The sequence below is a fragment of the Mesocricetus auratus genome, unplaced genomic scaffold (assembly GCF_017639785.1).
Source record: "Mesocricetus auratus isolate SY011 unplaced genomic scaffold, BCM_Maur_2.0 Super-Scaffold_100025, whole genome shotgun sequence".
In the NCBI taxonomy this organism is placed as follows: Eukaryota; Metazoa; Chordata; class Mammalia; order Rodentia; family Cricetidae; genus Mesocricetus; species Mesocricetus auratus.
The window spans coordinates 4,598,317-4,612,963 of record NW_024429206.1 but is presented as its reverse complement, the minus strand read 5'-3'; the positions used below and the strand labels follow the sequence as shown (position 1 = coordinate 4,612,963).

The 14,647-nt window shown below is 51.5% G+C and overlaps 1 protein-coding gene across 4 annotated transcripts in view; it reads left to right on the top strand.

Annotated features, from left to right (window-relative positions):
* The window catches only part of Kiaa1671 (KIAA1671 ortholog), a 140,333-nt gene that overhangs the window by 19,570 nt on the left and 106,116 nt on the right, over window positions 1–14,647 (top strand). For 3 of the 4 annotated variants that reach the window (XM_013119768.3, XM_040731590.1, XM_021232381.2), the window contains exons 2-3: window positions 11,023–11,169; window positions 12,759–14,330. In XM_013119768.3, coding sequence (XP_012975222.1) covers window positions 12,811–14,330 — 1,520 coding nt within the window. In that variant the 5' untranslated portion in view covers window positions 11,023–11,169; window positions 12,759–12,810. Of the gene's footprint in view, window positions 1–11,022; window positions 11,170–12,755; window positions 14,331–14,647 lie in introns of all 4 variants that reach the window. The other variant, XM_040731591.1, reaches the window with a different exon arrangement.

The window sequence follows — 14,647 nt, the reverse complement described above, 5'->3', positions numbered from 1 at the left end:
GAGACGCTTGGCACCTACCTGGGTCCTCCACACACAGGCACACATGTGCTAGCCACACGCATACATGTGCAGAAGAAAAAAGAAAATAAAAAAATTGGTTATCACATGTATGGCACAGTCATGAGGTTCAAGATGGAACATGTCCATAGTACGGGTGAGACCAGGCCCTTCCCACCCCACCCCAGCAGAAAAACTGGAAGCTTATTTTTAATTATATTTGATCACTTTTCTCTGAGGTGCTTTGTGGCTCCCTCTAGCTAAAGTGTAAAGGACTTCATTACACTCCTTATGATCATTATCTGTCAATTAGCAAGTCCCTGGTGAGTCCCTCTTGAGTGGGTGAGGCAGCTTCTGATACTGTGTTGATGGGGTAATCCCAGCATCTCTGTAAGCCGGTTGTAAAGACATGGGTTTAGGAACTGAGGGGACAGTACTGATCATAACATGCTGAACCACTTGTTGTCCCTGTGATGGTTGGTAAAGACATGGGTTTAGGAACTGAGGGGACAGTACTGATCATAACATGCTGAACCACTTGTTGTCCCTGTGATGGTTGTAAAGACATGGGTTTAGGAACTGAGGGGACAGTACTGATCATAACATGCTGAACCACTTGTTGCTTCAGGCCTTGGAGCCTTGCTTCAGCTCCTGATGTAGACTTTTCTTTTGCCCTTGAGTCATGTCCTGGCTAGTTTTATGTCAACTTGACACAAACTAGAGTCATTTGAGAGGAGAGAGCCTCAATTAAGAAAATGCCTCCATAAGATCACACTGTAGTCAAGCCTGTAGGGCATTTTCTTAATTAGTGATTGATGGGGGAGGGCCCAGCCCAGGGTGGGTGGGGCCATCCCTGGGCTGTGGTCCTGGGTCCTATAAGAAAGCAGGCTGAGCAAGCCGTGAGGAACAGGTCAGTGAGCAGCTCCCCTCTGTGGCCTCTGCTTTAGCTCCTGCCTCCAGGTTCCTGCCTGTTGAAGTTCCTACCCTGACTTTCTTCAATGAGGAACAGTAACTTGGAAACATAAGCCAAGTGAACCCTTTCCTCACCAAGTTGCTTTGGTCATGGTGTTTCATCACAGCAAAAGTAACTGTTCCTAAGACAAATTGGTACTAGTATAGTAGGGTATTTCTGTGACAGACTTGATGATGTTCTGGGGAGGATCGTGGAAGGACTAGAAAAGCCACCTAGTGTTGAGAGTTCAGCGAGCTGTTCTGTAGGAGCTTGGAAGATGAGAATGTTGAGAGCAGGGCAGAAAGAAGTTGGAGACCTGGCTTGTGAAGTTTAAAGATTCTATGAGGGCCATTTGCTATTTTGATGAGAGTCTGTGGTTTTGGCCAGCTGTGATAAAGAAGAGACCAACATCACTGAGGTGAAGTCTTCTGGGAAGTGTGTCCCCAGGGCCAGCACTCAGAAGCTGTGTTCCAGAAGCTGCCAAGGTTGTACCTCTTGCTGGCAGCTGAACTCGGTAGTGTAAGAGTCACGCAGGTGGTATTGGGTTTTGAAGGCCTGGAGGGGTCATGGAGAGCAGCTGGGGCTTGGCACTGTGTGGCCAGGCTGGAGGCCCTGAAGAAAGCCCGGGAGAGACTGTTGGGGAAAATGCAGCCCAGTTGCAGCAGAGACCCAGCATTTTGGAGATGTGAGTATCATGGGATGACCACCAAGAACAGCAGCAGTGGTGGAGTGGAGCCAGCCGGAGCCTAGAAGATAAGCCGTGTGTGCTGCAGAGGGCGGAGCCAGGCAAGTGACCCAGGCCCTTGGAGGAGCCCAGAAGATGGTGAATGAATCCCAGACATTGGATGTTGACTTATTTACTCAGTTTGGAGTTTGTTTTTGCTTTGATCAGGTTATGACTGGTTCTTCCCTCTTGAAGTGAAAAGGTATTTTATTTATTTTTGATGTTACAAGAGCCCACAGTTCAGAGCCCAAAGTTTTAAAAGATTAGATTTTGAGAGACTGGCTATTTTAAAGAGTGTGGATTTTTAAAGACTGGGACTGTCGAAATTAATATTAATGTGTGATCTTGGGGAAGAACAAGAAAGGAAAGGCCGTGGCTTAATAGTGATGTGTTTATCAAGTTGACAAGGTTGCAAGTGCAAAGCCATCCAGAGAACTCAGACTTGTCCATGGCTTCCCATCTGCCAAGCAGGGCAGGTGTTCGTCCAGCGCTACACAGAACCTAGGTTATGTGCTAGGGAAGCCTGGGTTGTTGCTCCAGTCCCAGGCTGGTAGTGCCTGGCCAGGGTGGAGAACTTGTGTCATGCAGGGTAGCTGGTGAGTGCTGTGTAACAACAGGAGGTTGACCAGATGTTCACAGGAGGGGCAGGGGCAGGAGTTGGATCTCAGCACTGAGTTGAGTTGTTGGGCTGGCAGTCTGCTGCTCACACCTTTGGTTTATCTGCTCCTTTTAGTCCAGGCCTGTGGAGAGGGTGTGGTGGTGTAGGATAAAGAGAGAACCCCAGCCAGGCAGTAGTGGCACACGTCTTTAATCCCAGCACTCAGGAGGCAGAGGTAGCCAGATCTGAGTTCAAGACCAGCCTGGTCTACAGAATGAGTATCAGGACAGCCAGGACTGGTAATCAGAGAAACCCTGTTTCAACTCCACCCCTCCCCACCCTGCAAAAAAAAAAAAAAAAAAAAAAAAAAGAGCCCATGTTTTCATTAGAGAGCCTACCACCCACAGAGAGTCTGCAAAGGTTCCTTTCTTCTGTATGCATGCACACTGACGTATGACTTCCTGAGTACTCCTCCAGGTCTGCTCAGTGGCGCTTCCCAAGCTGTCTTGTTTAATCATAGAATCCATTACTATTGAACTGAATGGTTCCTCAAGGCCACCAAAGCTTCCATATTTGCTCAGCAGAGATTCTGTCCACTTGTGCCATGTTTACCTGAGCATAACAAGCCCTAATAGACAGTGGCTTAAACAGATACATTTTTACATAACAAAAGCCAAAGGATTCACATTGTTATCAATAAAGTATAGCCTTTGTGGCCTCTTGATTCCAGAAGGGTCACCATGAATCCAGGTGTCACATTCTTGTTTTGGTCGACCCCAGCACTGGTTGCATTCATTGGTTTTAATGAAAGCCTCCCTCCAAACCATTCTGCTTTTGTTGTTGAATATTACTTTAACTATGTAAAGGTGTGTTACATTTGTTTAATGAAGTAAAGATGTGTTGCTTTGCCTGCCTAAGGCGCCTGATTGGTCCAATAAAAAGCTGAATGGCCAATAGCTAGTCAGGAGAGGGATAGGCGGGGTAGAGAGAATAAGTAGGAGGAGGCATCTAGGCTGGAGAAGAGAGAATGAGGGAGAAAGAGAGGGAAACTCCTAGGGCCAGCCAGACGTGGAGTAGGACACACAGAATGAAAAAGGTAAACAGCCCTGAAAGAAAACATAGATGAAGAGAAACAGGTGAAGTCATGAGAGCTAGTGGGACAGGCATAAGATAGGGCGAACATTCGTAATTGATAAGTCTCTGTGTCTTGATTTGGGAGCTGGTTGCCTGTTCAAGAAAACCTGCCACCCACTTTCCTCTGTCCTTGGTCTTGAGTCAACACAGGGTCACATGCAGCTCCTCACTGAGAGACCCCAGCCTCTGGCTTGGGGTGGGGGCTTCCTGATAGTCTGTGTCAGCCCTGTTGTCTCCCCTCTTTACATTTTTTTGGTAATTTCCTTTTTCAAAAGACTGAGCATTAACCATTCCCACTTACCTCTTGTGGTAAGTGATTATCTTTTTTTTTTAACTTTTCACATTTTTAGAAGTTCAGTACAATTATTTTACAAGAAGTGCTTGAAAAAAATTTTTTGTTGTAAACACAAAAGCTGCTCCACTTTTCTTGGTTCAAAAGGAGACCACAGTAATAATTAGGTACAGTGAGAACCCAGGGGTATTTTACAGTCTGCAACCATGGCAGCGAGTGGAGGCGGGGGAGGGGGGCAGTTAGTGGTCAGAGTGAGGGCTGTTTTCTGTGTGTTCATTTGGTACTGAGCCAGTGATGGAGAGGCGGTGTTAGGGCCATCTGGGGACCAGGCAGTTTGTCTCAGACACTTCCAAAGGTCATTGGGCTTCTGGTGACCCTGGAAGGGGTCTGTAACCAGGGTAGGTGTAAGGATTCAGGCATTATGTTGGCCCACCCCTGTCACCTGACAGAATGCACTGAGGCAGTACCCTGGTCAGCCCAGGTTTCCATGGTTGGGTAGTCTGCACACAGGTGCAAAGGACCCCTTTAAAAGAAAGACCCATACCCGCTTATGCTCTCTTCCCCATGGTTCCCCTGGGGGCAGACAGGACTTTTCCTGTCTCCCTCTTCTCTTCTGTTCTCTCTCTGTCACTATATCTCTTTTCTCTTTCCTTCCCCCCTCCCTCCCCTTTCTAATAAAACTTCTCACTTAAGCTCTGTCTGCCTGGCATGTTTGTCCCCTGCCTCGGACAACCTCACCTGCCATAGAATCCACCAAGGTCCTCCTCGAGCTGTATCCTAAAAGTGAGCTCCCTGGAGGAGGTGTGCTGTAATTAGATCTCTGTAAAAGTCCTCCTGGAGTCCAGGCATGTGGAAGTAGACAGGGTAAAGGCTGTCACACCCATGTGTGAATTTGGGTGTACTCAGTTCTCCACCTCTTCTCCCGCAGGGCGACTTGGAAACCTTCCACAGTGGAGCCATTGGTGCTCTGTAAGATGAGACCTGCTTAAACCTAGCGGGTACTTTGCTTGTGCATTGACAGTTCTTGTGCCCGTATCAGGCAGTTCCTTCAGACTTCGTTCTTGAGGAGGAATTACCGAGTTGCCAGTTCCTATGGTGTGTAAAATGTTTCCCCGACTTCTGCTGAGAGCACAGCATACTGACTAACGTTCTTCTCTGAACGCTTGTGTTGAGCTTTGTTGAGCTGGGCCCCCGGGGTGGAGTTCTAACGCTGTCCTTCATACCATCCTCCCCTGGCCATGCTAGCCTGGTGCAGCCTCTGGGCTGGTCCCAGCCAACTGCCTTCTCTTGGTGCACTACCCTGGCCCTTGGAAACCCACTAGTCACGTTTCTGATAATAGCCTTTAAGTAGAGCAGGGAAGATTCCTGGGAGGTGAGACCGGCCAGGCTCCAATGCCCACCAGCTGTGTTTGTTAGATTCATTTCTGGGGAGTGGCTGCAAACCCTGACCTCCAGCTGGGAAGAGAGTCAGCAGGGAAAGTGGTTCCCTGGGAATCGCTGTGCAAGCATGCAGGACTGGGCGAGAGGCTCACACCCTCTGACCCAGCCTGCAGGCTTCGGGGCATGATTCTCCAGGAAAATAGTAGCTGTGGGTATTCACTGTAGTGTTGGTTGTTGATTTTGACACAGGATTGATTACTGGCCAGGAACTCTCCAGTGGGCAGTGCTGGCTGGTCATGGAGTACCAATTATACACTAGCAGTCCAGTCTTTTTGTTTGTTTTTGGTTCTGGGGTTCAAACTCAGGTCCTCATGTGTGCAAGGACTTTACTGGCTGAGGCGTTTCCATCCGAGCATCAGTTTTAATGTACTGTTTCTTGAAGGACGTAGGGCAGGCCAGGGCTTGGATTATCAAAAGGGGCTATCCTTAGGCATTTGGAGTACCAGGAAATGCTGTGTAAGGTGTTGCAGCTGAACACACTGGTGACACACTGTGTCATTAAACAATAAAAGAACTAGATCCTGCCATGTGTGTAGCAGTAGAGAGGCTGAGGCAGGAGGATTACCTTGAATTTGACGATAACTCGGGCTATAATAAGACCCTTTCTCAAAAAAACAAAAGCAGCCCAACAACTGACAAATTGGTCTCTAGTCAGCAAGCAGCGTGAACTGGCCCAGTCTAGTGTGTGCCAGGCTGCTGTTCACACTGGGAATGCCTACTGGTCTGTCTGCGTGGCAGAATGGCAATATGACCTCGGGGTCTCCATGGTAGGGTTTAAGACGGTTAAAGTTTCCCTGTGGGCCTGTGAAATGGCTCAGCAGGTCAAAGTACTTGCCCCACAGGCTTGCTAACTCAAGTCCAATCCCTGGATCCCCTGGTAGAAAGAGAGCCCGGAGACCCGAAAGCTGTCCTCCGACCTCCATGTGAGTACTGTGACACAGGAATGTTCACTGTCTCACTCACGAGTAATTTAAAAAACAAACCAAACTTGCTGGGCTGGGGTATGGCTCAGCCAGTAGTGTGCTTGTCTAATGTGTTCAAGGCCCCGGGTTTGACTGAGTAAACCCGGTGTGATTGCACTGTAGTTAGGGACATCAAGAACCCACGGTCAGGTCATCCTTGATCTGAGGTCAGTCATGTGACACCCTGTCTCAAAAAGCAAACAAAGATCCCAAACTTTCTGCTCATTTGAATAGCATCTTTCACAGTTCTCAAGTGGACCTGGAAGAGGCTCTATGAAGAAGCTGTCTGTAGCTGGAAATATTGACACAGCCATGAGAGCAGTCTTGGGGACTTGGGGTCCCCAGTATACATACCAGAGTCATGTGTTCTATACAGGATGCCAGTAAATGTCTCATTTTTTTTCCTTTGGGCCACATGGTGGGCTGTCACTCAGAGCCACAGATAGTGGCGCCTGAAAGAAGCCTCAGTCTGGGCTCAATAAAACTTTATTTGCAAGTCCAGGCAGAGGGCCGGCTTAGCATCCACACAGTAGTTTGCCAACCCCAATCTGGAGAAAAGCAAGAGTGTCCGAAGGCTGCTTGATGACTGGATTCTTTGGTGGCTGCGGTGTCCCAAAATAGCACAAATTGTAGGAAGGAACTAGCCCCTGGAGCTTGAAAGGGCGGATGTTTACTTACAGCGGGTGGGAGTGGATTCTAACACCCTTCAGATGCACAAGTGGCCTGGAGATCTGACAGTTTGCACCCATCTTTGAGGGACTGTGGTGAATAGTCCTGTACTGCACATCACTGGGGGCCACTTGTGAACCTCCTCAAATCCTTTGTAGAATTGTCCCTGTCACTCCTTGGTGGGTATGACTGTAGACTGAGGGCCCAGAGGAACTGGAGCCAGGGGAGGGGTCAGGGATGGGGCACTTGGGACAGTGAAACCCTGTAGATTAGGATGATGCCTACAGAGAGGGACAGAGGACGTGCAGCCTGGAAACTCCGCTTCCCCTGCATCTGTGCAGCTGTTCAGTATGGCTTTCATCTGGCTCCCTTAAGTGGGCGCCTTTTATGTCGAGGAGGTTGAGAACCCTGTCTGGGATCCAGGAAGCTGGCCCATGCTGGGTCTGCGCCTGCTGCAGTGAGAGGAGGCTGGTGCAGAGCCAGTGAGCCTCCAGCTGAGTCTGAGTGACAGAACCCACTAGGGTCCTGGACGCTACCTCTCAGGTCGGAGGCTAGAGGCAGGAGGGGCTGGCTCAGGGGCGTGGTCCTGGCTGGAGAGGTGCTAAAAGAGATGGTGCAGGGGGAGCATAGACTCTATGATATCAAATGTCCAGTAAGGGCTGACACACAGGGGGATGAAAGTCTAATGTTGCTAGAGTCTAGGACGGGGCACTGGCGGAGCCATGGCTTGCAGGAGTGCGGCTCTAACAGTTCCTACTTAGGATGAACTTGTGGTTCCTCAGGTGCTCCAGGGTGCAGGAGCTGTGTGCTTGCAGAAGCTGTGCTTCACATTTTGAATTCTGCTCTGTTCCTTGACTGGTGGCATGTGGACCGTACCCTCTCCCACCAGTTTCCACAGACCACAGGACCCAGCCAGTGTGGGTCTCGAGAGGAACCAAGCGCAGTCCGTAAGATAAGCCTGCGTTCAATACTCAAGAGCTGGTCAGTATTTGACATGCAACAAGCTCATGAGGCGAGGACCAGGGAAGCTCGGCTGTGATGTTCGGTGGTATTTTAGTGCCCCTCCCCAAACTAGGCTTGTCTCAAATTCACAATTTCCCTGTCTCAGTCTCCCACGAGCTGGGATGACAGGTGTGTGCCACTGCACCTGGTGTGTGTGTGTGTGTGTGCCTGTGTGTGCCTGTGTGTGCGCGCGCACACACCTTGAAGCGCTGAGTCTGAAACACAGGGCCTCTCCCTTGCTAGGTGCCCTACCACTGTCTGTATCCCTAGCCCTGCCTGTCCTCTTGAATGTCTACTGTCGTGTCCTCAGCCCCTGCCCTGGAGTAGATGCTTGCTGCCTGCATAGGGATGGGTGACATGAGGCTGCCTTTGTGGGGACCAAGGAAAGAATGGGTATTCTCCAGTGACATCTGATCCAATGACTGTATCCGGGCCATCTGGGTTCTACGGTGGACAGATTTGTTTGCCTCTTCTTGCAGTGACTAGTTTGCTCAGGGTGGCTTTGCAGACTTGGGGGTGGAGGCCATGTTGTAGAAGATGATGAAAAGGTGTGAGTCCTAGCCCATGTCCCTTGCCAGATGGTGGCATTCTCAGGACTCGGGCACTGAGACAGCACAGCAAATGGCTGATGAGCATCCAGATACACTTGAAGGTGGCGTGAGGCAGCACAGCCGCAGCTGCGGTGTTGAAGCAAGGACCCGAGTCTGTGAGCTGAACCTCTATGTTCTGGTTTTCAATGGAAAGCTCCCATAGCCCCAGTTCAAGCCACAGAGTGCTGGACTCTGCAGGGAGGGTTCCACGGACCTGCCCAAGAGCGCTTTCCGGTGACCTTTGTCTCATTTCCTTTCCTGGGTTGTTGCTAGATGATTCCTCCAACCAGCAGGAAGTGGGAATGTGAAGTTGGCCAGTGGATACAGAGAGACCAAAGCCTATGTTCCCAGGTTCAGCTAGAACTGAGGGCCCGCTAGGTTGCCACTGCTCCATCTATGCTTGGGACGGACTTGATTCCTATTCTCCTGGTGCAGCCAGCCTCCCGACTCCCAGAGGATCTCTGCCTGCATCCCATGATTTCAGTGATCATGTATGAACCAGGGACTGGGAGAGAGAGCCCTTACTTAGCATGAATAAGACCCTGAGTTCAATTCTGTGAAAACAGTTAATACACACACACACACACACACACACACACACAGACTTGTTCAGATTCAGTTTCCTTCCTTTTCCTAAGTGCCTCTTAGCTACCTGGTTTTACTCGTAGTGTGTCAATTCCACACATATACACAGTGAGTGAGGCCACCCGAGGAATAAATAGCAGCTGTTCAGTGCGAGTGGGCTTCTGCTGTGTTCTGGAAGAGACTGCCATCTCAAATTGGGCATAGCATATGCAATGCATTCGAAGCTGGTTTTAAAAGTGTCTAAATGGGCCCCTTGCCATTTACAGCAGGTTCAGTGAGAAGCAGAGAATCCTGGGATTCTAAGGTTAGGTGTGATTATTTAGGTGATCCTACCATGGTATCAGAGCTTCTTTGGCTCATGGGTCTCTTCAGCAAGTCACTGATTCCTTTGTGTGAGTCTATATGTGAACTGGAGAGTATGAACTAACATACTTTCTGCTTTCACCCATATCCTCCGTGGCATCTGCGTCAGGCCTCTGGGGCAGGCTTAGGGATACTCCCAGTGGCTGACATTTGTGCACCATTGGCTGTCCTGGTGACATTGTCCCTGTTAAAACCTTGAAGAGGTACATCTGTCCTCGTGTGCATTGTCATGCTGGCACAGCTATGACTGTGGCCATTATAGGTGGATGGCCACCCAAGGGAGGGCCCCCAAGGGTCACCCAGTCTCACAGTGGGACTACTGATTAGTTGGTGAATGTTCAGGTGAGCACTGTGACTCCGAGTCCTCAACTGCTGCAGGAACCCAGGTTGGGACTTAGCCATCCTCTTAGAATAGTGGGGATCAGGGTCAGAAGAATATGTCCTTTCATTTATCCAATGACTATCCACTACGTGCTGTTGTGTGACCAGCCATTGTGCAGGGGATGGGGTGCCCTGTGAGCTTGCTACTGAATGTAGAGCCAGGATCATGTCCTAGTCAGTGAGACTCCCTGCAGCAAGTCCCATGGACTTCCCTGTTGTCTGTGATGCTCTGTAGGCACGCATGTGGAGCCAGACGTGTCTGAACTGTGGCCCAAGGTGTGCATCTGTGTGTGAGTAAGAGGCATAGCCCAAAGATAAAGCCCAACATGTGCAAAGGCCCCGAAGAGGCTTGAGAGCTTCCAAGGGCTTCAGTGTGTAGATGTGATGAATAGGAGAGAGTGACAGTCAGCCGAAATCTTTTTGTCTGGTCTGGTTTAGAGAAAGGCTTCATGTAGCCTGGCTTGTCTTTTCTGATCCTTTTGTTTCCACCTCCCAATGCATGTGCCACCGTGAATGGCTGCAGACACCTAAGGGCTCAGCAGCTGCCTCTTGCAGGTTGAGAACACCAGTCACAAGGCACCAGTCTCTGGGCAGTGAAATCCCTCCCCTGTTCATTGGCTCCCCATCCCATTATAAACTACTGCTTTCTGTGAGCCGTGTTACAACTGCTTGTGTGTGCATGAATGTGTCAGTGTGCGTGCACACGTGCGTGCACGTGTGTGTGTGTGTAGGGGTGTAGGAGTACATGTGTGAGTATGTGTGTTCATTAGTGGGTATGTGTGCATGGGTATGTGTCCATGTATGAGTGTGTGTTCATGCATGTGTGTGTGCATGACTGTGTCAGGGTGTGGGTGCGGGTGTGGGGGTATATGAGTACAAGTATATGAGTTCATTAGTGTGTGTGCATGGATGTATGTATGGGTATGTGTTCATGCATGAGTGTGTATTCATGCATGTGTGTGTGCATGACTGTCAGTAAGTGTGTGGGAGGGTGGGTATATGAATACAAGTAGATGTGTTCATGCGTGAGTGTGTGTTCATGAGTATGTGTGCATGAGTGTGTCACATACAAAACCATGAATTCCAAGGTTGGGGGTCTCTAGTTCATATCTGTGCACACAGTAGGTACTCCGTAAATATGTGTCTGGGGAGAGAGAAGGGGAGGCATTTACTGAGCACCTGCGTGGACCCTGTGCGCTGTGCATGATTATAGAAAGGAGTGCGAGTCTGAGAGTGGAGGAGACGCCAGCGGATGCAGTTGGAACCCGAAAGCGTTTGCACCGTCTGTGCGGAAGGAACTCCGGAACCAAGCTGTCTTTCTGTGTCTCCCCAGCCCTGCAGAGACAGCCTGTGGGCACAGCCTTCTTCTCCTTGCCGCTTCTGCCATGGGCGTGAGTGGACGGCCCATTCACCATGAACTGTGACCCTGCTGGCATTGCCAGGTGGCCCTGTGTCCCTCGCCCAGGACCTGACAGCCTGGGTAAGTGGGTGCTGAGCTGGGGGCTGGGTGTTGGGAAGATGAGGTTGCTGGGGAATTTTCTGTCTGTCCTTTGTGCACTGTCAGTGTCCCATGTCCTGGCTGGGTGTGAGTTGTAGAATGGAGCTTTGAGAGCCCACCACGACTCTGAAGTGAGCATCCCTGGTTTGGGGTGGGAATGAGACTTTAGGGCACGCCTGGGGATTGTTCAGATTGAAAATGGCAAGGCTCTTAGGTCTCCCCAATCTCCATTCTGCTCCCAGCTGAGTGGAGAGACTATTCTCAGTGGAATCTGTTAGTCCATGGGGTGTGTAATGAAGAGAAAAAAATGCCAAAATCTGCCTTCATTCCCTGCAGTAAAGGAGCCATACAGGGCTGGGAGGTCCTTGGTTAATCAGGACAGTGTCTCCCTTCTGATCACCTGGAGGGGCTGGGCCATCTCTGGGGCAGTTAGGAAGGGCCAGCTGTCATAGCTGAAGCAGGGTGGGTGAAGAGCAGGGGGACTCACAGGATGCTTTTTAGGATTAGAGAGAAATGAAAAGCTATATTTTACAGAGGCAGGGCTGAAACTCAGCCATGTGGCTCTCCCCTGTAATCACAGCACCTGGTGGGTGTAGGCAGGACACTGGGGAGCTCAGGGTCATTCTTGGCTAGGTAGGGAATTCGAGGTCAGCCAAACAACAACAAAAAAGACCAGGCATAATGGGCCAGGATGGGAGGCCTGCTTCTAGCCAAGTAAAACCAGTTGGGGACTTTTCTGGGCCCATTTTCTTCCCCATCTCTGAGTTGCTGGAGGATTGAGGGGGCCTGGAGCAGGGGTGCCTGTCTGAGGGCAGATCTCAAAGCTGAGCAAGTCAGGCCAGGATGCTCCTGGGAAGTGAGACCTGCCTGCAGGGCAGACGGGGTACATGGAGAGAGTACCAGAGGTACTTGGCATAGCTAGGCCTCTCACAATAAGCCCTCATTCCAGTCACAACTCTTAAGGGGCTGGGCCTGGCTCAGCATGGAGAATGTGCAGCAAGCATGAAGCCCTGGGTTCCATTCTCACCACTGTAAAACCAAAAACCAAAACAAACAAGGAAGCCGGTATGAACAGTTGTTCAACAGCAAAACCAACAGCAAATTGATAGCAGTAGGTCGAGTGAAAACAAAGCAAAACAAACGAAATCCCCCAAGGACTTGGCTTTTACTAGTGCTCAGGGAGTGGGGGAGGGGCAGCTGGCGGGGTCCCAGGGCCCCTCACTATCAGGGGTTCCAGGGCCTCCTGCTTTAGGTGGCTGTATGAGTCGGGGGTGGTTACTTACCCTCTCTGTGTTGGGTGATCACGCTGGGTTTGCTGGAGCTGACCTCCAGACTGGCTGAGCCAGGCAAGGCCTCAGACCACAGGGCTTTGCCTGACCTCTCTGAACACGAGGTCACTGTCTGTGCCTTTCCAGGGCCCGGCGGGATGGCTGTGCATCTGGAGCTTGCTCAGTGAGATCAGGATCTGGGGCTCTGGGGCTAAGGTCTCTCAGTCTCGTTCTCCCAGATCCTCACTCTGAGTCCTACAAATACTCTTTGCTAAATTTACTGTTTAATTTTTTTTTAAGCAGTTGCTTCCTCATTTCTGGTGTGCTTAATCCTCATGGAGCTACATCCGTAACCATGGTGACGCGGGTCGAAGTTGGCTCTATCGCATCCCTGAGGGCGGGGCCGGGCCTTGGTGACATCAGCAGGGAGGAAGCCCTGAAGAGAACCTACTTTTGCCAGACTGGGGACGCCCCTGGGGCTCCCTCCACTAGGCTCCTAAGAGCAAAAAGCCCCCTACGGAACCACCTGTTCCCTCTGCCCATTGCTCCCAAGCCTTTTCTTAAGGAGCAGGTCCTTGAGAAGAAGGCTCCTGTCACACCTTTGTGGCCTGGAGCCACTCAGTCCTGTCCTTCAGCTGAGGCCAACAAGAAGGAAGCTAAAGAGGACGTGGCTAGAAGGATGCCAAGCTTAGCCGGCCAGGAGGCAGACAGTGGGGAGACCCTGCAGAATGGCCCATCTGTACCTAACAAGGCCATGTTCCTGAGGTCTGGCCCCAGCAGCATGGGCCTCTTTGAAACGACCAAAGCTGGACCCAGCCTGGGCAAAGGAACCAGTGAGGGGAGCCAGGAGGCTAGCTCCCGGGCAGCCCAGGTATCTCCCTTAAGTGCCAGGCCTGAGGTGGCCGCCAAGCCTGCCCTCCCTGCTCGAAAGCCCCCAGTGACTCTGCCCCGACCAACCTCCCTGTTCCGGGATGCTGGGTCCGCTGTATCCCAGGAGGAGGCAGGCCGAGCCCAACCTTTGCCAAAGGCCCACAGTGTGGAGGACCCCGCTGGACAGGCTCCAGAGGCCAAGCCTCACCCAAAGAGACGGCCCATGTCAGCAGTGTTCAGCGACTACCTGCAGCCCCCCAAACCAGGCTCAGGTGGAGTGGCAGTCATGAGCAAAGTTCCCCCTACACCTCCCGAGAAGACATGGATGAGGAAACCCAGGCCTCTGTCTGTGGACCTGACAGCTGTGTTTGAGAGCAGAGAGACGTTGCCGAGAAAGGTGGCCAGTGAGCAGAGTGCAACAGAGCCCCAGGGCCCGGAGAGGACCAGCATGGAAACCAGGGCTGATGTAGAGGGCCCTGCCCGCATGGGCGCCACCCCTCAGGACCCAGATTCAGACTTCCAGGAGGTGGCCAAGAGGCTCCACGCACGGAGGGAGAAGGTCCTTCGTAAGCAGACAGATGCAGACAGTCCCAGGACTGCCAGGGCCAGGGCCATCTCTGGAGACCATCAGAGTCCCCAGGTTGAGGAAAAGCCAGACCAGGAGTCAGAGAAGGTGCTGGAGTCCCCTTTGCCCAGGCCAGGAAGAGGCCTGGGGCTGGCCCAGGTCAAGGGTGGAGTGTCTGACCAGGAGGCTCCTGCAGGGATGGAGAGGAAGTCTGCTGGGAGCATCAGGAAGTGCCTCAGCCTGTTTGAGGAAGGCAGCACTGTGTCTGAGCCCTCCCCCGTGGCCCCCGAGTCCCTGCCCTCAACGCCAGAGCCTGAGAGATGTGGCCCGAATGTTCAGGCTCGGATCAAAGGCTGGACTGTGGAGAGCACAGGGGCGAAGCCAGAGGTCAGGAGAAGGGCGTCACAGGGGCGGCTGTTGCCTGAGGATTTGACCAAACCGTAAGTGGACACATTCCAGAACCTCAGTCAGCCTCAGGCTGTTTCAATACCCACTGGCGAGCCCAAGGCTAGTCCAATAACTATACACAAGCCCAAGGCTAGCCCAACACCCACATACATACCACAGGGGGAGGTGACAGTAACGATTGCTCTCATACAGGCACCATGATAAGAAGATCAGGACATCCCTAGCGCTGGGCTCAGTTGGTACTCACCGTGGGAGCACAGTGGGAAACGAGGTTCCCATTTCACAGGTGTGGGTGAGAAGGCGAGGCACTGTGGAGAAGCCGGATCAGTTCCAGCACAGTCTGGTTCTG